General features: G+C 53.2%; 1 protein-coding gene across 1 annotated transcript in view; it reads right to left on the minus strand.

Moving 5' to 3' along the window:
* UROC1 (urocanate hydratase 1) overlaps window positions 1–20,460 on the minus strand; it is a 34,938-nt gene extending 14,478 nt beyond the window's left edge. The window contains 15 exon segments of the mRNA XM_070421579.1: window positions 85–171; window positions 2,216–2,337; window positions 3,823–3,895; window positions 4,582–4,679; window positions 4,965–5,144; window positions 5,502–5,564; window positions 7,530–7,618; window positions 8,428–8,571; window positions 8,659–8,725; window positions 9,689–9,750; window positions 9,881–10,009; window positions 10,324–10,383; window positions 11,223–11,316; window positions 12,309–12,439; window positions 20,335–20,460. Coding sequence (XP_070277680.1) covers window positions 85–171; window positions 2,216–2,337; window positions 3,823–3,895; window positions 4,582–4,679; window positions 4,965–5,144; window positions 5,502–5,564; window positions 7,530–7,618; window positions 8,428–8,571; window positions 8,659–8,725; window positions 9,689–9,750; window positions 9,881–10,009; window positions 10,324–10,383; window positions 11,223–11,316; window positions 12,309–12,439; window positions 20,335–20,460 — 1,525 coding nt within the window.
* Window positions 20,461–22,750: the final 2,290 nt, after the last annotated feature.

Consider the following 22,750-nt stretch of genomic DNA (forward strand, 5'->3'; position numbering starts at 1 on the left):
AGTCTCACGGGTATGTTGGCACCCTCTTAGCTCGCTCATCTACTGGCCAGGTGGGCAGTCCCATGGCCCACCCCTGCCCCCCACCAGGCCAAGCCCTCACCAGCCGGTGCTTGGCAGCCTCCCGAATCCAGCGAATGTTGTCCATATATTGCAGCTTCACAGCTGGGTTCACTGCAGGGAGAGGAGGGGAGGTGTGTCACAGGCACCGGGAGCCCCGGGCCCTCCCTGTCGTCGCAGGCTGCTCGCACAGGCACTTATTCACCCAGCACTGGAGCCCCGACGCAGGGTCAGGGGGACTCTCCATCCCCCCCCCCCCGCCCCCCGCAGCACCACACTAGGCCACATCTGATTCTCAGAACCAGCAGTAAATAGTCCTGTGAATTAATGCACAGAAGTGTGCAGCCCACTGTCCGATATATTCATTCCTTCAACAAACATCTATTGAGTGCCAGGCCAGGCACTGGGAACCAAGACTGCTGCAGACTGTGAGAAAGTAAGAGTGTGATGAGGTCGTCACTAGGGTGGGTGAGTCAGGAAGAGACAGTCGGGCTACATCCTAAATGCTAAGGAGGAACCAGCAACATAGAGATCTGAGGAAGCAGCATTCTAGGCAGAGGGAATAGCAAGTGCAAAGGCCCTGAGGTGAGAGGAAGCTTGCTTATCCAAGTAAGACAGGCCAGCGGCTAAGTATGAAGGGCATGCGGGGGGGCGTGGGGGGGGCGGGGGGGCAGCAGCCAGGGAGCCTGGGAGCTGCTCCTCCCAGCTCCTGAGAGCAGACTGCTAAATCTGCAGGAATTCTGTGAGCCAGTGGAAACACAGACATCGTTAAATTTCAATGAAATAAACTTACACTTTTTAAAAATGTATTAAAAATTAAGATAATGGCCCAGACTGCATGGCTCAGTGGCTGAGCTTCAACCTATGAACCAGGAGGTCACGACACATGCCCGGGTTGCAGGCTTGATCCCCAGTCGGGGGTGTGCAGAGGGCAGCCGATCAATGATTCTCTCATCATTGATGTTTCTCTCCCTCTCTCTTCCTCTCTGAAATCAATAAAAAATCTATTTGGTTAAAAATTAAGATAATGTTCATAAGTCACCATTTCTTAATTTACTACCTTTTAGGAGGATCTATGTTCTCAAGGTTACCTGCCTGGTGGAAATACTGCTACTGTTCCAAGTGAAGCCCCACTTGAAATAAGCCACCTGAGAGTATCTAGACCAGTGATGGCAAACCTATGACATGCGAACTCATTTTTTTGGTTGATTTTTCTTTGTTAAATGGCATTTAAATATATAAAATAAATATCAAAAATATAAATCTTTGTTTTACTATGATTGCAAATATCAAAAAATTTCTATATGTGACACGGCACCAGAGTTAAGTTAGGGGTTTTTCAAAATGCTGACACGCCGAGCTCAAAAGGTTCGCCATCACTGCTCTAGACCTTGGCCTTCAACAGGTGCAACAGCGCAGCTTCCTCCTGAGGGGCTGGTTGTTGAACACCCATCTGTGAGGAGGCCTCTGACATGATTCCCAAGAGAAGGCCCCCCCCACTTCTCTTCCCACCTCAGTAGGCCTCCCCCCTGCCTAGCTCCTCCCACATAGGTGGCCCCACCCACCCTCACCCTGGTTCTCCAGCCCTGGATCCTTGTATCCCAGATCCCCTCCACCCCCCTGAACTCAGATGTGGAGAGCAGGGTGAAAATGGTCCCTGGAGATTTAAAACCAGCAACAAAGGCCGAACTGAACCCCAAAGGAAACCACTGGAGAGAAGGCCACCCCTGGACCTTAGAAAAGCTGCAGGGAAATGAGGGGCAGGAGCTCTGACAGCTGAGTATGTTTGACAACGTAACTGCCTTCTCTTCTCCAGGTGACAAACGGCAGGTCAAATCAGCTACACAAGAAGGGACTGTGGTTTAAACAACCTCCCCATCCATGTGAAAATGGAGAACCAAGGCTCAGGATCAGGAAAACCACAGATCCACCGGAGGCCCTGCCATGACATGAGCAGGGGCCTGTGGATGTGGAAGGCCAAAGGCTCAGAGGGGCACCGGCAGCTACAAGGAACCAGAAGCACTGCTGACAGGCATGGACTGGAAGCCTTGTGCCCCCTGCCCACAAGGGCCCAGCAGGGAATGAGGAGAGGGGGCTGGGGGTGGCTGCCCGGCACTGCCAGGCGGACCCTCCGGCATCTCCAACCTGACAGCCTTACCTCCACCAGCAATGACCTTCTCCAGCACAGATGTGGCCAGCTGATCGGTGACCGCCAGGTCCTGAGGGTCCCCGGATGTGCACACCCAGCGGAAAGGCCCGAAGCCCTGGGAGAATATATCCCTGCAAGGACACAACGCCCGATGGCCTTCCCAGACTGGCTGCACCCACTGGCTGGGCCGGGATCGCCATGGTCCAAGGAGGGGGGCTGGCATGTGTTCCAGGACTGAGAGGGGGTGAAGGCCATGAGTTGGGGTGCGTGTTGGGGGCATTGTGCGTGGGCATGTGTAGTAAAGTGGGGGAGGGGCTCCAACGTCCAGAATTATTGCTGGAAGCCCCTAAGTCGTTAGTTGGACAGGAGGTTTCAGAGGCGCTGCCTCCTCCAGCCCCCTCCAGCCTTTCAGTCCCCTTTCCCCTCAGTCCCCCTCCCTCTCCTCTTTCCCTTTAGCCCCTCCCCCTCATCCCTTCTCCTGCCCCCCTCAGTTCACCTTCCTCCTCCTCCACCTTCCTCCCCTTCAGCCCCTCCCTTCAGCACCCTCTTTCCTCCTCTACCTGAATTCCCCCTGTACCCCCCTCCCTCTCCTTCCACCCCTCTCCCTGAGTCACCCCTTCCTTTCCCTCCCCACTACTTCTTCCTCCTCCACCCCCTCCCTGCCCCTCAGCCCCCCTCCATCCCCTCAGCGCTCACCCTCCCTCCAGCTCTATCTCCCCCTCACAGCTGCACCACCTCCAGCTGCAGGAGCAGGGAGCTGGGACCCAGACAAGCAGGAATTCCTTAGATTGCTGTTATAGACAACCTGACAACCCCTCAAGGAAAACTAAATAGTTAGGAGAAATAGTAAATGCAGGGACTTGGCCAAATTGGCCCGAGGTGATCTGACCTTGCTGTGTGAACTCCAGGCAGAGGGAGGCAGCGGCCTAGCCCTCCCTGGGGTCCCACACTCCACAGGCCCCTCATGGGCGACCCCACTGCTTCCCTCCCCAGAAAGGCCCCGATGCCCCCTGCAGTGTGGCCACTCTGGCTCTGCCCTGCCCACAGTGAACCTGAGAAGGAGAGATTTGCCTTCTTGCCTCCCTCCCTCCCTGACCCATTTTGCCACACTGAGGGCCAGGAATCTTCCAAAAGCATCCCGAGCCCTTCCTTCTCCCCCTGTGTTGCCCCTGGCCCTGGCCTCCAAGCTGACCCTCAGCCAAGCCCACTCTCCCTCTGGGTACCTCCCACTCCTCCCTATTTGTCCTGGGCCACTGGCCTCTCCAGACCTGCCCTGCACAGCCAGATAGACACAGTGGCTCACGGGACAGCAGGCCTTGGCCTCCGTGGATCAAGCCATCAGAGCCCTCTTGGGCCCACTGCCATGGCCATGAGATGGGCAGCATTTAGGGCCCTGGGTACTGGAGGTTGGAGGCTCCGGGCCTCTGCAGCCTCCTTGTCCTGTCACTGAGGCCCTGTACATGGCCTCTCACGGTTCCAGTTTCTCTACCTGCATTTTGTGGTGGAACCCCATGACCTGGTGTGGTGGCCACTTGGGGCCACAGCAGTGGTCAGAGGAGGGGCTTTTCTGATCTGAAGGTCCAGGACCCAGACACTGAAGGGGCCTCATCACTTACCCCATAATATGCTGGACGTAGGAGGGGTAGCGGAACTCAGTCCTTTCGGCGCCTTTTTTCTCCACGTCAGCTCCTGTGGACAGAGCATCCGCACAGTCCCCTGGAGGAGCTGAGGGCTGGCAGACCCCACCCCAAGGTGAGGACATACGCCACCACCAGATGACAGTTTGCACAGAGTCCGGGAAAGACTGCAGAGGCTCTGTCCTGAAAGGGCAGCACCGCCAGGCCTCTCAGGAAAGAGACAGCAAGTGCCACCCCGGCTGGAGCCCATGGGCTCATGGTGTGGGGCAGGGCAGCATGGACACATGCCAGTGTCCGCCTCACGGGTGTCCAGACAGGCACCCCGAGCCTACAGACTCCAGGGTGCGGGGGAGAGCTCGTGCCAGAGGTGGGCTGGGAGGGAGACTTTCCACTGAATATCTTTTGTACCTTCTGAACTTTACAATCTATGAAGGTAAGAAGTTTCCTTTATGAAAAAATAAAGCTGCAATATATATATATTGCAATGAAGCTCATACTGGAGCATTGTACCACTCTCTTTATGGTGCTTTATATTCTTAAGGAAAATGGAGAAACTGAGGCCAGAGAGGTCAAGCTGGCAGGACCAACTTCCAGAAGCCGGACATGGGCACAGTAAAACCTGCATGCCATGACCCCTGCCTCTCCCAGGCACCTGCCAGGCCCTCCCTGGCTGGAAGGGAGTGTGCCCACTGCAGCCCAGGAGGATGGGGCCCCTTCACCAAGCCTCCCTTCTCTCACCTGCTCTCTGGGCCTCCAAGAGGAAGGCGTTGCCATAGTCCCAAAAGAAGAACTTCTCCTTGGCCAGCCTGTTGATGGCTGAGACCTGCCTCCTCAGGCTGCAACAAGCCAGCAGTCAGCTGTCAGTTCTGCCCGCCCTGCCCCATCACTGTCACCCCCAGCCTCATCCCATGGAGCTGAGCTAGCTCTGCTGATTCCACCCAATCTGACAGAGGAGGAGACAGAGGCTCAGAGAGGTTAAGGGTCTCACCCAAGGCCACACAGCTGACCACTGGGAGAAGCAAGCAGAGGCCACAGCTACTCAGTCCAAAAGCTCCTTCCAGGGTGCAACCCCCCACCCCCACCCCTGCCCCACACCCAAGCAGCCCTGGGACCAGCATCACCTTTCCTGGACCAGTTTCTTGAATGTGGCAGGATCGGAGGCCATGAGGCTCTGGGCCTCTGCGAAGCCGAGCTGCACAGGGTAATACCCTCCGTTGAATGGGTTGTGGCAGGATGTCTGGTCCGACCCCAGGTCTACCAAGAGCTCCCCTGTCTTGTCTAATTCCTGGACCAGGCGCTCCCTGGGGAAGATGTGGGATAGTCAGTGTAGGGCGGGCAGCACCTGCCCAGGGCAGCATCTGGGACCAGAGTATAGGGCCCAGCCAGGAGAGCTTTGTAGCACATTTTCCAGCCACATGTCCAGTAATCAGGGACTGGGGCTAACCCTACACACCCAACCCCACTCCCCCTAAAGAATACTCGTGGGAAGGCTGCTGTGAGCTCAGGCCAAGACCCAGGCGATGAAAGCTGGGAGCAGAGCTCAAACCAGTGCTTGAAGCTTTGTGTTCCGGGAGTACCTGGCCGCCATTGGGACCTTGGCTGGAGGGAGAGGTTTACCTGGGGTCCCCAAGGCTGCTGACTCCCACTCCTGAACTTACCACAGGTCCACCACATTCCCATGGTAACCAAGGCTGAGCACCTCCTTGGTTTTCCTTGCTTCCCTAGAGGGCACAAGAGCAGAACAGATGGCCCCATCACACCTGCCCACAGCTGTCCACCCCGACCAACACACAGGGCCACCCAGATAGCTAGAATGCAGAAGACTCAAGAGGCCACCAAAAGTATTGTGTGCATGTGCAGGGCCTGAGACACAGGGACCTGTGAGGGATGTACTTTGAGGACCCAGACCATAAGGGAAACAGCAGACTTGACTACCCCAGACAGGAGAACTGAGGCAATGCTTAGAATTAGGGCTCCTGCTTTAGAATTCTAGTAAGGTCCTTCCTAGAATTCACTCAAGATGATCCTCAAATAAAAAGTCACTCACGTTGATTCCAAACATTACTTGGAAAAATAAAAGCACAAAAAAATGAAAGTATATTTTGGGAAACAGAAGATTTGAATGCATAAAAGCTCTCACAGGTATGAGAGCTATCACAGAGCAACAGTAAGTGGGACAGTGGGCAGTGTGGCACCCACTCAAAGATGCAGATCGACCGAAGGCCTTGCTTGGCAGAGAGATGCCAGCGGAGGCCAGACATGCTCCTCTCCCCCAGGTGCACAGGATAACCAAGTGGAAAAGGGCACATGGTCCGCGAGCAGTGAGGGGCGCTGGAGGAGGAGGACGGCATCTCAGCCTAAGGGCCAGGAAGGGTACCGTGAGCCCCATCACTCCATTCCCATCTGTGTCTTCTGCAGCTCAGGGAGCAGAAATGTGATGAGACAGGCTGCTTAAGGCAGTTTGTTCAACTGATGTGAAATGGCTGTGTGTGCGGCAGTAGGAATTAAGCTGGCCTAAACTTTGTGTGAGTGACAAGAGGGAGAAGGTAGATGCAAGAGGTATATTTAGAGCTGACAAGAATACCAGAATGGTCGGAAGTGTGTGTGAGTTGTGTGTGCGTGTGCGCGCACGTGCAAGTGGGTATGTTACTAAGAAAGTAAACTAGTATTTTAGAAAGATATATGTCAAATAGTATCCCATCGTGAAAATAGGAATATTTCTCAAATTCTGTGTGCTCTCGGATATTTTCATTCAAGCCCCCTTGGGTCAGAATAGACTAGCCAGGGTGGAGGGCCATGGCACCCATGCGTCTTCCCCACACAGGCTCAGTTCTGCAAAGCAATCAGTGGAGACGGTGCTTCCAAAATGGCATCTGATTAGCAGGCCCAGGACAGTCCACACACACACACACACACACACACACTCCCACTAAAACACCTCCGAAGTCCTCAGGCAGGAGGAGAAATGCTGCCGGCCCCCGGACACTGCACAGGCAGTCACAGCGCCATTGGGAAGGAATATCAAGCACTGAACCTGCAGGAGCTCCACTGAGGGCAACGCTCCCTCTTTCAAAGTTCATGTTTCCCCAACAAATTCAATGAGCAGCTACTATGCGTCAGGCTCTGGGCCAAGCACTGAGGTCACAACAGTGAGAAAAACAGACACATTCTTTGCAAAACTATGGGAAATGAGAAGATGATTGAAAATCTCGCCAAACCGGTTTGGCTCAGTGGATAGAGCGTCGGCCTGCAGACTGAAAGGTCCCAGGTTCGATTCCGGTCAAGGGCATGTACCTGGGTTGCGGGCACATCCCCAGTGGGAGATGTGCAGGAGGCAGCTGATCGATGTTTCTCTCTCATCGATGTTTCTAACTCTCTATCTCTCTCCCTTCCTCTCTGTAAAAAATCAATAAAATATATAAAAAAAAAAAAAAAAAGAAAATCTCTTAGAACCAAGTGTCTGACCACCCAAGTATGCAAACCCAGGGTTTCGTACACACCAGCAGTAATGACCAGTGAGAAACAGGATTTAGAAGGTCGCACTGTGCCACCTCTGAGTGGCCACTTGATGGGGTGGCCACCCGTGGCCAGATGTCAGGCATTGAACAGGTCTATGCAGAGCAACCCAGCCCCTGGGCCCTTCCCACGGCCCCCAACTTTCCGTGCTCACTTGTCGGGAGTTGTACCTGAGTCTTTTAATGCACTGGTCCAAGCTGTCGGTCACTTCCATCAGCCAGCCCTGCTGATGGCGTTTCATGAGGGCTGCTTTATCCACCTGTGACCATGACACACAAAGCCACCCAGTCACAAGTCATCCTAGGGTATGTCCCCTTCACGAGTGGGTGTCACCCTCCCAGGAAGATCACCCACTTTTATAACACAGTGCAAGGGCAAACTGGGGCAGCTATTTTACACCCACAAGGGAAGCCCAAGAGAATCTAGATACATTGGCCCTGACATCACTGGGCTGCAGAACCAATGCTGACACTGTTGGTTACATGAGGAAAATAAAACCCTATTTATGTGAGCTGCCGCAGCTCGGTTTTCTGTTACCTGCAGCCAAATGGGCTCCTAACAAGTACAGCTGTGTATGTCATGGCTTTAATATCAACTAAGTGCAAAGCACACAGGTGGATATCACCAAGGCTTCCCTTAGAGCCACTCACCTCCTCTTCCCGCCTCCCTTCCTGTCCTCGGCACCACCAACGAAAGCTGGGACAGCCACTGAGAAAAAGCGGCTGCCCCCCCACCCCCACTGATGGGCAACGCATTTGCTTTCCCCCCTGACTGTGAGCTGTCTGCGTTGGGGGAGTCTATGTTCGTGTATTCACAGACATTTGTTATCTCCCTGCTGTAGGCCAGGCCTTCAGTGGGGAAGGGGAGCTGTTCATGGGACAGCTTCAACAGGCATGACCACGAAAAATGATGGGCTCTTTGAAGGCAGGAGGGTATGCTGCCTGGGAACCCACCTCGGAGGCTTTGTCGAGGGTGCGAGAGAGAGACCGGTGTGAGTGTGAGTGCCTCTCGAATGAGGAAGGAGCGAGGTGGGCAGGGATGAGGACTCGGCGTTCCTGGGGTGCTCACCTCTGCGATCACACCGATGCACCCCACGATGACGGAGGCTTTGGCCTGAGCCCCACTCATTCCACCCAGTCCAGAGGTGACAAAGACTTTCCCAGCCAGGTCCTCGACGCCCAGGTACCGCCGTCCAGCGTTCAGTACAGTGAGCTGCAGGGAAGGGGGTGGGAGCTCACTGTCCACTCCCAGCATGTCCACCTCCCACCCCCTGATGCCAGGCATGACCCTGTCTCTCACCACTGTGCCGTGGACGATTCCCTGGGGACCGATGTAGCAATAACTGCCTGCTGTCATCTGGCCATACCTGACCACAGAGAGGGCAAGCAGGGCAGTGAGCCCAGGGCCAGCCACCCACGTTGGATGGTTTAAAATTCATTTTTATATTTATTTACTTTTTTAAAAAATTCTCACTCGAGGATTTTTTTCCCCCATTGATTTTTTAGAGAGAGTGGAAGGAAGGGAGAGGAGGGAGAGGGAGAGAGAGAGGGAGAAAGAGAGGGAGAGAGAGAGGGAGAGGGAGAGAGAGAGGGAGAGAGAGAGAGAGAGAGGGAGAGAGAGAGGGAGAGAGAGAGGGAGAGAGAGAGGGAGAGAGAGAGGGAGAGAAAGAGGGAGGGAAAGAGAGAGAGGGAGAGAGAGGGAGAGAGAGGGAGAGAGAGGGAGAGAGAGGGAAGGAGAGGGAGAGGGAGAGGGAGATATAATAGAGACACATCCATTGGTTATCTCCCACACATGCCCCCACAGAGGCCAGGGATCGAACCTGCAACTCAGGTACATGCCCTTGAACAGGAATCAAACCCACGACCTTTCAGTGTGCAGGCCAATGCTCTAACCACTGAACCACTCTGGCCAGGGATTATTTTTCTTTTTTTAATAAGAGAACATTTACTTAGAAAATGACAGAAGTATAAGTAATTTGTAGAAGAAATTGGCTTGGGAAGTGAGTTATAAAGTCAAAAGAAGGGCCCTTAGAGCTGGGGAGTGAGGAAGGTAAGTGAGTAAGGAGCGTGGGGGGAAGCAGAGGGGGGAGGGGAGGGAAGGCACAGAGTCAGGGAGAGTGCCTAAAATTCATTTTTTAATTACCCCAAAATGCATTAATACAGTCTCCTTTTAAAAAAAACTACTAAGGAATATGTAAATATGAAATTGCTACAGTGCTGTGATTGTATTTTTCAAAATAGTATTTAATATGCTATACCGTTTTATAATACAAGTGGAAATGTATGGTATTTACTGGAATGATACAATAGCAACTGAAGTAGAGACTTACATGGTAACCCCCATGGCAAAGAGCTTCTCATACTCTTCTCTGGAGGAGTAGTTGGGAATGACCTGGAAGAGAGGGCGGAGCCAAGGGCTAGGACAACACCGACCCTTGGAAGCCACGGCTAAGTGGGTGTCAGGGACACCTGGCTCTCCCTGCGGCCCCCGGCCGGCACCGTGCAGGCTGCCCAGGACCCACCATCCCGTTGGTGATGACCAGCCTTGGGGCTCCAGGGCTGCTCGGAAAGAGGCCCAGTGGGTGTCCACTGTACATGACCAGGGTCTGCTCCTCTGTCATCTGTGACAAGTAGGACATCGTCAGCCAGAACTGCAGGAGAGAACACAGCATGGAGGGCTCTGTAAGTGGCGGTCCCACAGTGGTCCCAAGCCACTGTCCAGACTCTGAGGGCTCCCCAGGCTCAGCGGTTCTGCCCAGCGCCCCATCCCTCCAGGCCTCCTTGGTGCCTGCAATAATGCCACTTCTGCCCTCGGACCTTCAACATCCCCACAGTGTCTCCAGCTGTGATCTCAGGCATCAGGCAGGTGGAGACCCGAGTCCTGAGCCCTGGGTTTGTAGCCTCCTTCCAACCAGAGGGTGTGGTGGCGGGGAGGCCTGGGGGCCAGGCTCACCGTCCAGCATACCTGAGCCCAGTTGCTGAACACCTGTCCGTTTCCTCCGTAGGTCACGAGCTCCTGGGGAAACTGGAGAAGACATGGTGTCACCTGAGATGGTGGCCTGGGAAGGGAGGGCCCCCACCCTGCACTGGGCTCTATGGGCAAGGTGGCTGATGGCCCTTTAAGAAAAAGTGGTGGGGGTCAGGGGAGGTGCCGGAGGGGAGGCCCAGGGATACAGCCTCTGCAGGAACATCGGTCCATCTGTGACTGGGTGAGGGGAGAGCTGGGTCTGGGGTTGCTTTGGGAACTCATCCCGGAGTCAACGCCAGGGGTCCATCTGTGATCAGGTTTTTTAAAAAAATATTTTTTATTGATTTCAGAGAGGAAGGGAGAGGGAGAGAGAGAATCATTGATAGGCTGCCTCCTGCATGCCCCCTACTAGGGATCAAGCCCACATCCCGGGCATGTGACCTTGACCAGAATCGAACCCGGGACCCTTCAGTCTGCAGGCCGATGCTCTACCCACTGAGCCAAACCAGCTAGGGCTCAGTAATTTTTTTACTAAGTACATGTTAAAATGATATTTCAGGTATATCAGGATAAACAAAATTCAGTCTTAAATTTGTTTCTTTTTATTTTTTCATGTGGCTATTAGAATATGTAAAATTACACGTTTCTATGACACCAGGATTGATGTCCCGGTGGTGGTGCTGGGGAGGGGGGGTGGGGGTGGGGACACTAGGAGAAGGATACGAGGTCCTCTCAGCACTATTTTAACAACACGGACTACAAGCCGTGTCTTTATTTTAACTGTCTGGGAACTCTATCATTATTTCTAAATAAAGAGCTTAAATGTATTGCATGTGTGTCTCAGGTTACAGCTCGACTGGACAGCGCTGTCCCCGCTTCGGCGCCCCTGGGGTTACCTGGGCCACAGCAGGGTCCAGGTTGTTCATGATCATGTGCATGATGGCTGCTGCAGCTTTCGTCCGGCAGGGGTACTGCTGCACTGGGTAGGCCCTGCAAGGGAGTCCAGGTGCTAGGGGTGACGGTGGGAGGGCACAGGTGTGCACAGTGAGACCCCACACCCTGCTGCAGAAGTCGGCTGGGTTCCCAACAGGAACCAAGGCCAACCGGCTCTGGTGCCCGCCTCCTGCTTTGCGCCCCCCAGCCTTCCAGGTGTGGGGAGTTTGGCCCCCACCCACCCTAGGCTGCCCTTCCTCCCTTCTCGCAGGCTCCCACCAGGAGAATGCTAACTTGGAAGCAAAGCTGATGTCTGCTTTCCAGAAGCCGCTGCTCTGGGTGCCATTTATTCTTTCCTTCTTTCCTGGGCACCACCTGTGCTCCTGGGCACCAATTCTAGAGCAGGTGCCAGGCAGCGGGCCACAGCAGGAATGAAGAGGCGTGGTTCCTGCTTTTTGGGGTTCATGCCATTCCCTGGGGTGGTCCCAGACAAGTCTGGGTTTGGGGCCTATCCAAGAACAGGATGCTCAGTGGGATACCAGGGCGGGGCAGCAGCACCTGGGAGCTGTGATAGGCAGGTCCTCCCCCCTGTGCAATGTGGGGTGAGGCCCAGCACCCGTGGCTTCACAAGGCCTCCAGTGCCAGGGACAAGTCAGCTTGTGAGCCCTATGGGAGGCCTGAGCTGTCAGAAGACACTGGCAGAGCCACCCTCTACGCCTCTCCATGCCTCTGGCAAGACAACAAAACATGGGGCTTAAAAGAGCATTTTGTATACAGTTTGGGTCCAGACTTACCCAGGACTGACTGCCAGGACAGTGGACCAGAGAGACCCATCTTCTGGTCAGTCTTGGGGGCTTCAGCCAGCTCTAGGCTGCAGACCCCCACAGATGCCAACACTGCCACCCCCTCTCTCTGTGTGAGGGGCATCGACTCAGCACACCAAGCCCATGGGCCTCCTCGTGTGGACAGCCTCCATTTCCCCTTCCCTGCTGACTCTCTGGGGTTCCTGACCTCCAGCACGATCCCTCTTTCCGCCCACCAGCACTCACCTCATTTCAATGCGGGGGGAGAACCGGTACATATAGATGTGCCCATAGAGTCGCAGCTCCTGGGCAAACTCAGGGGCCAGCAGCTTCTGGACGTCCGGGGGGAAGTAGCGCAGGGCATTCCTTAGTGCCAACTAGAGGAGGAGAGTGGTGAGGGGCATCAGGGGCAGGGGCTCCGGGCTGAGCACCCTGAGGCTCCCATGATGAGCCATCCCCTTCCTCTCCCCCCTAATCTGGATTTGCCCCAATCCACTCAGAAAACTATGGTCCCACCCCAAGACTGCCTAGTTGTCACCCTGGGCCCATCTACAATGTCACCTCCCACATGAAGCCTTTCCAAGAAGAGTCTTGCTTACAAGGGACCAGGCTGCTAATTCCATGCAAGGACCAGACAGGGTTCTTCCCTTGTGGTCACAGTGGGAGATGCAGAATCAAGGGGAGTGAGAATAGACCTGACAGGAGCCCATAGGTTCCTGGTTGTGCCTCGCCAGCACGGCCAAGGGTGACCCTGAGTGTGGGCAGTGAAGGATTGAGAAAAGACAGACAAGAGAAAAAAAGCTGGGTCTCGGTGGGACGCTGCTTCTCTGATAGAGAGACAGCGCCACAGAAGACAAGCCGTGTCTTTATTTTATAGCCAGATTCCACGAGGCAAAGTAAGGGCATGGTCAAGATGTTTACAACATTCTCTTGGGTTTCGATCCTGCTCAGTTACATGCACCTGCACTCTATCAAGCCCACATCACTCAGGCACGTGGGCCACGTGTTCGGATCATAGGTTCAAGCTTACAGCTACAGCTGTTGGCTATAATTGTGCTGGGAGGGCCCTGCCCTCCAAGCTGGGACTTGCACGTGGCAATGAGAGGACGGTGCCCTCTCATTAGTCCGAGGCTTGAACCTGTCCAAACACTGTAGCTGCTCCCCACACCTGGTATGAGTGTAGAGAAGTACTCTCCACTAGTGCAGCTTCCAGGTAGCCTCAGGCTACACCTGCCGCTCTGGGACAGAGATCCTGCCAGGACAGAGCCTAGCCAGAAACAGGAGAAACCTTCTCAGGGCTCCTTATCCAACGAGGGCAAGCAGCCCAAACTCCCCTACTCCCACCAGCCCTATCACTCTTCTCCAGAGAGCCCTGATGCTGCTGGTTCTGCCCCAGGGCCTTTGCACCTACCCTCCTCTGCCTAAACCCCGTCACCACTCTGCTTTCTCTTGGAGGGTCCCTTCCTTCATTCCGGTTTCAGTTCAGAAGCCCCTACTCAGAGGCCTTCTTGATTCCCAGCCTTTCTTCCCGCCTTTGTTTCCTTCTGTAGCTTTGCACTGTCGGACACTCGATAATGTGTTTGTTTCTTTCCTTGCTTACAATCTGTCTTGCTAAGCTCAAGGAGGACCAGAGCCCTGGCAGACCCATCTCACAGCTCTTCCTTAGAACACCCAGACTGGAGCCTGAATGTGGAGGCAGGCGAAGTAGGGGAGGACACTAGGTGACATCGGGGTGTCTGGCTGAACACCGAGGCCATTTATTCCTCCGATTGTTACAGGGCAGTGGAACGCTGGGAAAATTCCAGGCAAGTGGAATAGGGAAACTGAGACAGGAAAGTTAAAACAAGCCCGGTGTGGGCAATTTGCAGCTGGCTTGTAACTAACAAGCCATTATCTTCCCCCAACCAAGGACGCTTGAGAGCAATGGTTAAAAGCCACCCTCAGGGCCAGCTAGGGGAAGAAGTGGGTGGTGGGCACCAGAGAATGCAGGAAAGGAGATGGGGAGAGGAAGGGGAAAGGGCAGTTTTACTCCCTAGGCAGAAAAGCCAGCAGTCTCAAGGCTTGACAAGATCAAATTGGCAGTTTGCTTGCCTTGCTTTGTAAATAAAGGTGCGTGCTTTAATTGCTTTAATAAAATTGGCTTCATCACACTGCAGTCATCTGGAGTTCTCTCATTTAAATCCATTTATATGAGAAGACAAGAATTGAGGTTGTGGACAGCCCTCTCCCTCCAACTCGGGGCTGGGGGGCTGCCGATAACACCTCTCTGGTGTCTGAGAGGTGCCTCTAACACAAGGACCTGGAGAACAAACACTTTGAGGTGAAAGGAGATGAGCTGGATGTGGTAAATTTCTTTACTCATTCGTTCAACACATGTTTGTTGAGGGGAGAGGTGGTAGGGACTGAGAAGACAGGTGCTTTTGACACCTGAAGGCAGAGGTGACAGGAGAAGAAACAAGGGCCTGGAATTGGGAGGACACCAGCATTCGGGCAGGGGCAGAAGTACCAGCCAGGAAGACGGAGAGCTGGGAACCCAGCCAGGAGCACAGATGCCCTGGAGGCCAAGGGCAGAGGCCTGGGAAAGGAAGGACAGCATGTCCAGTGTGCCCTGGGCAGTGAATCACACAGGTGTCCCTGGGGCCGGAGGGGCGGGTGGGGTGGGAGGGAGAGAAGGAGAGGGACAATTCAGGAGGGAGCAGAGGGCAAGAGCAGGCAGGGAAGAAAATGCCAATTTAGGGAGTTTGGGAATCTGGAAAGGGGTTGCAGAGACATTCCCTCATTTAATTTTCACATCGAATAAAAGCACCCAATCCCTTCTCTCTTGGAAAACAAAAGCTGGTCAGAAATATGAGTCTCTCCCTTTAGAACCGTGGCTAAGAAGGGGCCCCCCCAGGAGTCTGTCAAGGCCTGCAGGCTTCAGGTCACTCAGAGCGCTGGGCCCATCCCCAAAGGCTCTGTTTGCACTTCTGGCAAGTTGCCAGATGCTGCTGCTGGTCAGGGGACCCCACTTTGGGAACCACTACAGGACAGCAAGGAGGATGAACAATGCACAAGGACATGCAGCCGCCAGGATGAATCTCGAGCTGTGTTGAGACACAAAAGGGATGTACAGTACTGCCTAATAGGCCCTAACTCCTCGCACACAGTTCAAGAGCAGGTGTGGCTAAGGAATGCTGTGAGGAGTCAGGACAGCGGCTACCCTTGTAGGTCAGGCCCATGCCCTCACCTGTGCACGTGGGGTTTGGGCTACTTTCTGGGCGTTTACACATCGGCACAAAGGTTGTTTGTTTGCTTCTAATCATAGCTTTCCAGAGAACATGGGCATTAAGAAAAAAGTTTCAAACGCAAGTAATATTACACACACACACACACACACACACACACACACAAACCACAAATACTCCACACGCCACACATACTCCAAACAAGACTTAACCTTACTACAAGGGTCCTAATATTCTATCCTATTCTAACTTCTTTTATTTCATTCTATAATGAATATTGGTTGCAACCCCCTTCCCTGACTTCATAACCTGCTAAGGGGCAGCTGCAGCCTGAAACCACTGTAGTCACTGTCCTCACAGACGTGCAGGCTTCATTACTGGGGCTAAACGGGGTATTTCACTAAGGCGCTAGGTAACGAAGGCCCCGTTTCACTGCGTCAAATGCTTCTGCAACGTTGTCCAGATAACCACATCACTCAAAAACACAACAAAGGTTCCTGTCAAAATGAATGACTTTTAAATTGTGTCCGTTGATAGAAATGACTCAGCCATTCTATGATACGTATTTAAAGACGGTGCGAAATTCAATCTGTTCTGAAATGGAGTGTTCGTGCACGTGTACCATTAACACAAAGGGGATTCTGGCAGTTTCCCGAATCCTAAATGCAGCACAAAAATTACTTGCCTATTTCCCCCTTGTATAAGATTTCCATTTTATCACCATTGAATTTTTTGTTATTCTGTAATTTAGCCTAGACTTGTCTTCATGTCAACTATTCTACATCAGTTTTTTACTTCCAAGGATAACCTATGTCTTTTTATCTGCAATTTCATGTTTGTCCTTAGTTTAGGAAAGTTGTCTTCTATTCCATTTTTGTTCAATAACTTTATCCCCTGTGTCTAGAGTTACATAACAAGCAGGTGATAATTATTTGTTGAGTGAAAATTTTTAAAAAGAAGCAGCTCTGTTTGCTGGTCCGGATCCAATACTCCACGTGTCTGACGGGGAGCAGTTCTCAGCATAAAGATGACAGAACGGTGTTCAGAAAGGTTGTATGAGTTGTCCGAGGTCCTGCCACAGGCCGGGGCTGCTCTCCACACCTCAGGCGGCACCAGGGCATCTGCTATACAGCACGTGCATGTGTCCCCTTTCTGACCTTCCGATCCCTCTCTGCAAAATGAGTGCAATGACCGCATACACCTCATCGGGCGTGTTGGGGACTAACTGAACAGACACGCCTAGCACCCTGACTGATACACATGTGTGCTGTGTGAGTCCCAGCTATCAAATGCTCATCTCCCACACTCATGGCCCTCCATGCTGCCAATGTTTCCTCAGCCCACCTGCCCCTCTGGGCACTCTGTAGAAACTCTATACTCTCTAGAAGAGTATTGCTAAGCAGCAGGCCATTTCCCCACTCAGGAACCTTCATGGGCTCCCCATTACTCATCTGATGAAATCCACACTATTCTTGGCATTCAGGGTCCTCTGTAATCAGGCTGGGCCTGGCTCTCCAAGCTCTGCACCCAGTCAGGCTTACACCGGCCTCCTCTACCCCTAATATACTCTAAGAAAGCCAGTCCCTGCTGCGTCTTCACTCACTGCCTCCCTTTGTCTCCAAATGGTCATCTCAGATTTTCCAGTCTAAGAACCTTGCCTACGTTGCCAAGACCACCTCCTCCAAGAGGCCCTACTATGTTTCTCCTGCCTGCTGGACCCTTGTATGATGTTGGTTTGGGCACTAGGTATATACTCTTGTCCACACATTCAACAAACATTTGGTGTCACCAAAGATGCAGAAATGAGCCCAACAAAGCCCCACACCCAAGAAGCTCAGGATAGTGTATTAGTGATGGGAACCCGGATGCAAGTGTGAGGTCTTTGGAACTGGTGTCTGATTCCCAGCAGAGCCCATTCAGAGAGGGCAGAATGCGGGGATAAGGTCAGTAAGAGAAATCACACGTGGCAAAGGGGGGACGCTGGAGACATTTCAAACAGAGGGACTGGTCACAGTCTATGACTACCTTTTCCTCTGCACTGAAGAAGTTGTCCTGTGCTCATGCGGAGAATACGGTGGCTAAAGTGTCATACACAGAGCACACTCTGTATTTAAATAGAGAAATCTACTTAAAGGGGAGCAAAGAGTAAATCATCCAAATGAAATATTACTAAACAGTTTAAAAAATACGGACTTAAACACACCAATAATGAACAATCAAAAAAAAAGCACAACCCACCACCAACAACTAGCATGTATAGAATGCTTCCACTGTATTTTTCAAGGCCCACACCACCATATATGTACATAACATGTGGCTGAAAAGATACACCAAAAAAGGGGTGACTGAGGGAAGTGAAGTGGGGAACTTATACTTTTACAATATTCCACTTGCTTATCTCACAAATCACCGTTCAAAGTTTATGTCAAACGTCAAAAAACACATTTAAATAAAAATATAGAAAACAGCCAAAGGAAAGGCATAACGTGAGCTTCTGGGGAAGCTGGTACTGGGCTTGGGAACCGCCTAGAACAGTGGTTCTCAACCTTCCTAATGCCGCGACCCTTTAATACAGTTCCTCATGTTGTGGTGACCCCCAACCATACAATTATTTTCATTGCTACTTCATAACTGTAATTTTGATTCTGTTATGAATCGTAATGTAAATATCTGATATGCAGGATGTCTTTTCATTGTTACAAATTGAACATAATTAAAGCATAGTGATTAATCACAAAAACAATATGTAATTACATATGTGTTTTCCGATGGTCTTAGGCGACCCCTGTGAAAGGGTCGTTCGACCCCCAAAGGGGTCGCTACCCACAGGTTGAGAACCACTAGCCTAGAAGAACACTGCCAGCTTCTCCCCCCCCCCCCTCCCCCACCCCCGGAGCCACAGGTCTGACACAGAGCTCGCTGTGACGGGACCGATGGGCCAGTTTCTGCACTGACCAAGTCTCTGACACCTGCGGGTGTCCTCCAATTCAACTCAGCTCTGACACTGTCTCCCTGGAGTCCGCACAGGCCCCACGGGTTGAGGACTGAAGCCCACATGACTGCCCCCCCGCCCCCGCCACATACACACACACACACACACACTTCAGGTGCCAATCGCAAGTCCCGGCTGTCACCTCCCTTCTGAGCGACCAGCCATAGATCAGGTTTCCACCCCACCCCCCCAAAGGGTTTGATAATTTGCTAGAGTGATTCACAGAACTCAGGAAAACACTGCTTACTGGTTTGCTATGTAATAAAGGAAGTGATAATGGATACGGATGATGGAACGATACAAAGGGTAAGGTCTGGGAAGGGTTTCGGAGCTCCAGAGCCCTCTCCAAACCCCACCCACTCCCCACAGAGGGCGTCTTATGGAGGCTTCAGCCTGAGTAGTGATTAATTCATTCTCCAGCCCCTCTCCTCACTGGAGTATGTGGGGCAGAGCTGAAGTTCCAAGCCTTTCTCATCATGGATTGGTCTTTCTGGTGACCTGACCGCATCCAGGAGCCCACCTCCTTAGAACAAAAGACGCTCCCAGCTCCTATCCCTAGGAATTCCAACTGCGTTAGGAGCTCTGTGTCAGGAACTGGGATCTAAAATCAAACATTAGAAGTGGGGGTGAGGGACAGAGATAAATACACATGATTTCTTATTGTTTCACAGGCACCAGCTGAAGGCTGGCTCACCCTGACACCCGGACCGGAGATGTAGCCGCTTCAACGGCTCAAACTGCCCGGACCAGCAAGTCGCCCCACTCCAAGGGCTTCGTGACTTTCAAGCAAATGGCAAGGGACACTGGCAAAGCTGAGGCGGCCCCTGCTCTCAGCACCCAGGTGCCCTCCTCAAGGCAGAGACCATGGAAGCTGACTGCCAGCACATACCACCGGGTGTCGCCTGAGATGCAGGTGGTGGCGCCCTAGGGCCCTCTTGGTCAAAGGTGAAGGCACTGGCGGCCAGCAGGGAGGTGACTGAGTGGGAGAAAACATGAACCCTTGCTTTGACCTCACTGAGCCGGGCCAGATAGGCCATGGATGAGATGGGTGGGGGTGGAGGTGGGGAGGGGCGGAGCTCCCCGCCCCCACCCTTCCCCAACACCTGTCCTCCCAGCCTGGCCCTCAGTGCCCAGCCCCAGTCCACCCCCACCTTCCTCTCCACCCTGTTTCCTCCTCTGTGGGGGGCACTTGGCAGGAAGTGTAGGGGCAGCCGCCCTAAGGATAGCAGTCCTTATCCCCGACGGGGTGGTGCGATTCCTCTCTTAATCTTCGTGCTTAGTATTTTCTACTTTCCCCCCCAGTGTTCCAAAAGTACTTGAGTAAAGAAAACATAGGAGAAAACTATTTACACACCGTGTATTTGATGTCAGCTGGCCTCCTCCACCCCCTGTGGTGTAATTATTTTCACCCCCAGCTTACAGAGGCGACAAGCAGGCTCCCAGACACTCAGTGACTTGCCTGAGGTGCTGGCTGGAGGGACTGTGGGAGGCCTAGCAGGGTGCCTGGCCTCCCGACCTGTTCTCACGAGGACCCCCCCCCCCCCCGCCCCCCCCCGCGCCATCCCCCCATTCCCACGCGCCCTCCCTAGGGTTCTAGCCAGGAAGCTGAAAATTCATCTGAAGATTTGGGGGGAGGGAGTCCCCACATAAAACAAGAGCTGACCTACTACAGAGGAGAACGTTGAAGTTACGTGTGTGCGTGTCTGGGTCGAGAAGGTACATATTCAGCTGCCGTGCGTTTGGGACACTGCACACTGGCCCCATCCTCCTTGGATGGAGGCAGGCACAGCACCATCCCTTACTGGCTGGCTGACCTCGAGCCTCGGGGTCCTTGTAAATGGGGAGCATAATCCCACACCCAAGGGTGGCCACTGGGGAGAGAATGAGGGATACAGAGTGTTTTGGAGCTGACCACGCATGGGTCCCCCCACCCCACTGCCACCCCCATTGGAAGCTCCTGGAGACCCCAGGCAGAGAGAGGAGGAAGTAGGGGATACCCCCTCCAAGCCCCCCAGAGGGAAAAGAGTCCCAGCAAGAATGGGGCTCAACTTCTTACCTGCTCCCCTGCAGGGCTGAGGCCAGGGGTCCTGACTGGGGCATGGGGTACCCCAGCCCAACGTCCCCGGTTCTCTGGGAGGGGCCGCAGGGGCAGGCCAGAGCATAGCTCCTGGAGGCTAGACATGTCTGCTGAGACTGGGGAGGAGGCTGGCTCTGTGGAGAGGCCAGGGAGAGACTGGGCAGTCAAGGTCCAGCTGGGAGGGAACCTCCAGCCCCAGAGCCACCTCCTCCAGCCCCTCATTGGGCCCCGGGCCTATGGAAGGAGCCATGGGTAGGTAGGTCATAGAGTCACTGGCCACGAGGCTGACTTGAGGGGGGAGCGGCAGTGGTCTAGGGAGAGGCAGGCTTCATACAGGGAGATGGCTGAGTGGGGGTTCAGTCAGTGGGGCTTGAGTGGCTTGTGATTTTAGGATATGACTTTGGGGGCTGGTGGGACTCTAATGGGAGTCACTCCAGGGAGGCGATGTTGGGGTTTGTGTCTTGATGATGGGGAGCCATCTGATATTGAACCTGGCACCGAGTGAGGGGTCTGTGTAGAAAGTAGATAGTGTCCTTTTTACCCCTTCTCCCTGCCACCTGTGTGTGTGTGTGGGGGGGGGGGGGGTGACAAACCTGGCAGGAGCCCACCCAACAGCAGGTGCACCCTCCTCGGCTTCCGTTCCAGTGCACGCTGCTTCACCCCTTCTCAAAGCTCTGTGAAGGGCCTGCCCTCATCCCCAGTCCCATTGACGACTGCGAGAAAATGCTCCTCCTTAGCGCTGTGCTATAGGTGGGAAACTGAGGCCTGGTCTCACTCACACAGCCAGAAAGTGACTGCCGTCTAATCCTGGTGGTCCTGTGAACCCAGCTCAGCTCCTAACCAGCCCTGTGGCCTTGGGACGTGTCCCAATCTACGCAAGTGGGTGGTAATTAACCACTCAGGCCGCAGGAGTCACCGATGGTTATGCAAGCACCCAGCGCAGAGCCTACACTGAAAGGTGCAAAGAACAGCAGCTCTCTGAGCACACAGGTGAGCCAGTTCACAGCCAGTTCACTTCGCACTCTCAGGGCCTGTGGGCTTTGCTGTCCCGTTTAATGGATGTGGAAACTGAGGTCTAGAGAGGTGGTAGGGCTTGCCCAAGGCCACCCAGCTAGTCATGGGTGGAGCTAGGACTTAAACCCTCGGAACTCAAAGATCTGGCTCTGGCTGGCGGGGTGAGCAGGCTGTTGTTGGGGTCCTCAGGCTGCTTGGAAGAGCCAGCAAGCAGAAATGTGCTTTCGTTTGCTTTCCAGCATTCATCCATTCGCTCTATCTTTCAAGCAGGACTGACTGAGCATCAGGCACCGCGGCTGTCCTGGAAGCAGCAGTTCTTTTGTAGACACTGCCTCCCACCCCACCCCTCCACCCCTCAGGGCATGCACGGCACACAACGTGACAGCCAGCACCTGCCTCTCTCAGCTGGAGGGCTGCTTCTGGTGGCTTAGGGCATGTTCATCCAGCTCAGAGGTGGGCTGGAAAGGCTAGAGAAGCGACAGGAGAGAGGGGACATTACTGGATAAACACCCCAGCTCCCTCCGCTCTCCCCGGGTGTGTAAGTGGGTGGAAAATAAATCTGGGGAGTGTTCTGCACTGTCCCCAGTCTCCCAGCAGGACTGGGCTGAGTTGCGTCCCCCCTCCCAGTACCACACCCTTGGATGGTGGCTTTCCCTTCCCCACCCCACACCCCACTCCCTGACCAGACTAATGAGCTGTCCTGAAACTCCCCTCAGGACTTGCTTCTGGAAGGGGCTTCTTCATCTGATGGCTCAAGAGAAGCCAAAAATCTAACCGTTTTTGTGAAATCTCATGACTTTTAAATGTTTGCAACCAATTTTAAAAATTTAAGCATTGTATTGAATAAGATGAGTGGGTTATGTCAATGCCAGTGACCTGGCTGTGACACTGCACTATATGGTCTGCAAGAGGTTATCACTGGGGGAACAGGGCACATGGGGTCTCTGTTTTCTTTCTAACAACTTCATGTTAAACTATGTGTCCCCAAATAAAGAGTTTATTTTTTTTAATTGTAGAAGCTCTTTCAAAGAATGAGGATCTTACAGATGTTAAATATGGCCAACAAGGAAGTTCAAACCCTGGCTATACCACTTACTAGCTTGTGTGTACTTGGGTAAGTTACTTAGCCTGTCTGTGCCTCGGATTCCTCATCTGTAAACCAAAAGCAGTAACAATTCCTGCTTCATGAGATGCATCTGAGGATTAAATGAGATAATACATGCGAAGATCTTGCAATAGTGCCTGGCACAGAATAAGCACCAGATGAGAATAAAATACTGTTATTTTTCTCATTGCTGCCACTATCAAAAAAGCAAGGAACACAGTAATGTATGTAGGACTAAATGTAAAGGAAAGAAATTTTAAGGAAATTAAAATCTCT

This window comes from Myotis yumanensis, unplaced genomic scaffold (genome assembly GCF_028538775.1).
Source record: "Myotis yumanensis isolate MYYU_CA2020_CCGP unplaced genomic scaffold, mMyoYum1.0.hap1 SCAF_7, whole genome shotgun sequence".
NCBI lineage: Eukaryota > Metazoa > Chordata > Mammalia > Chiroptera > Vespertilionidae > Myotis > Myotis yumanensis.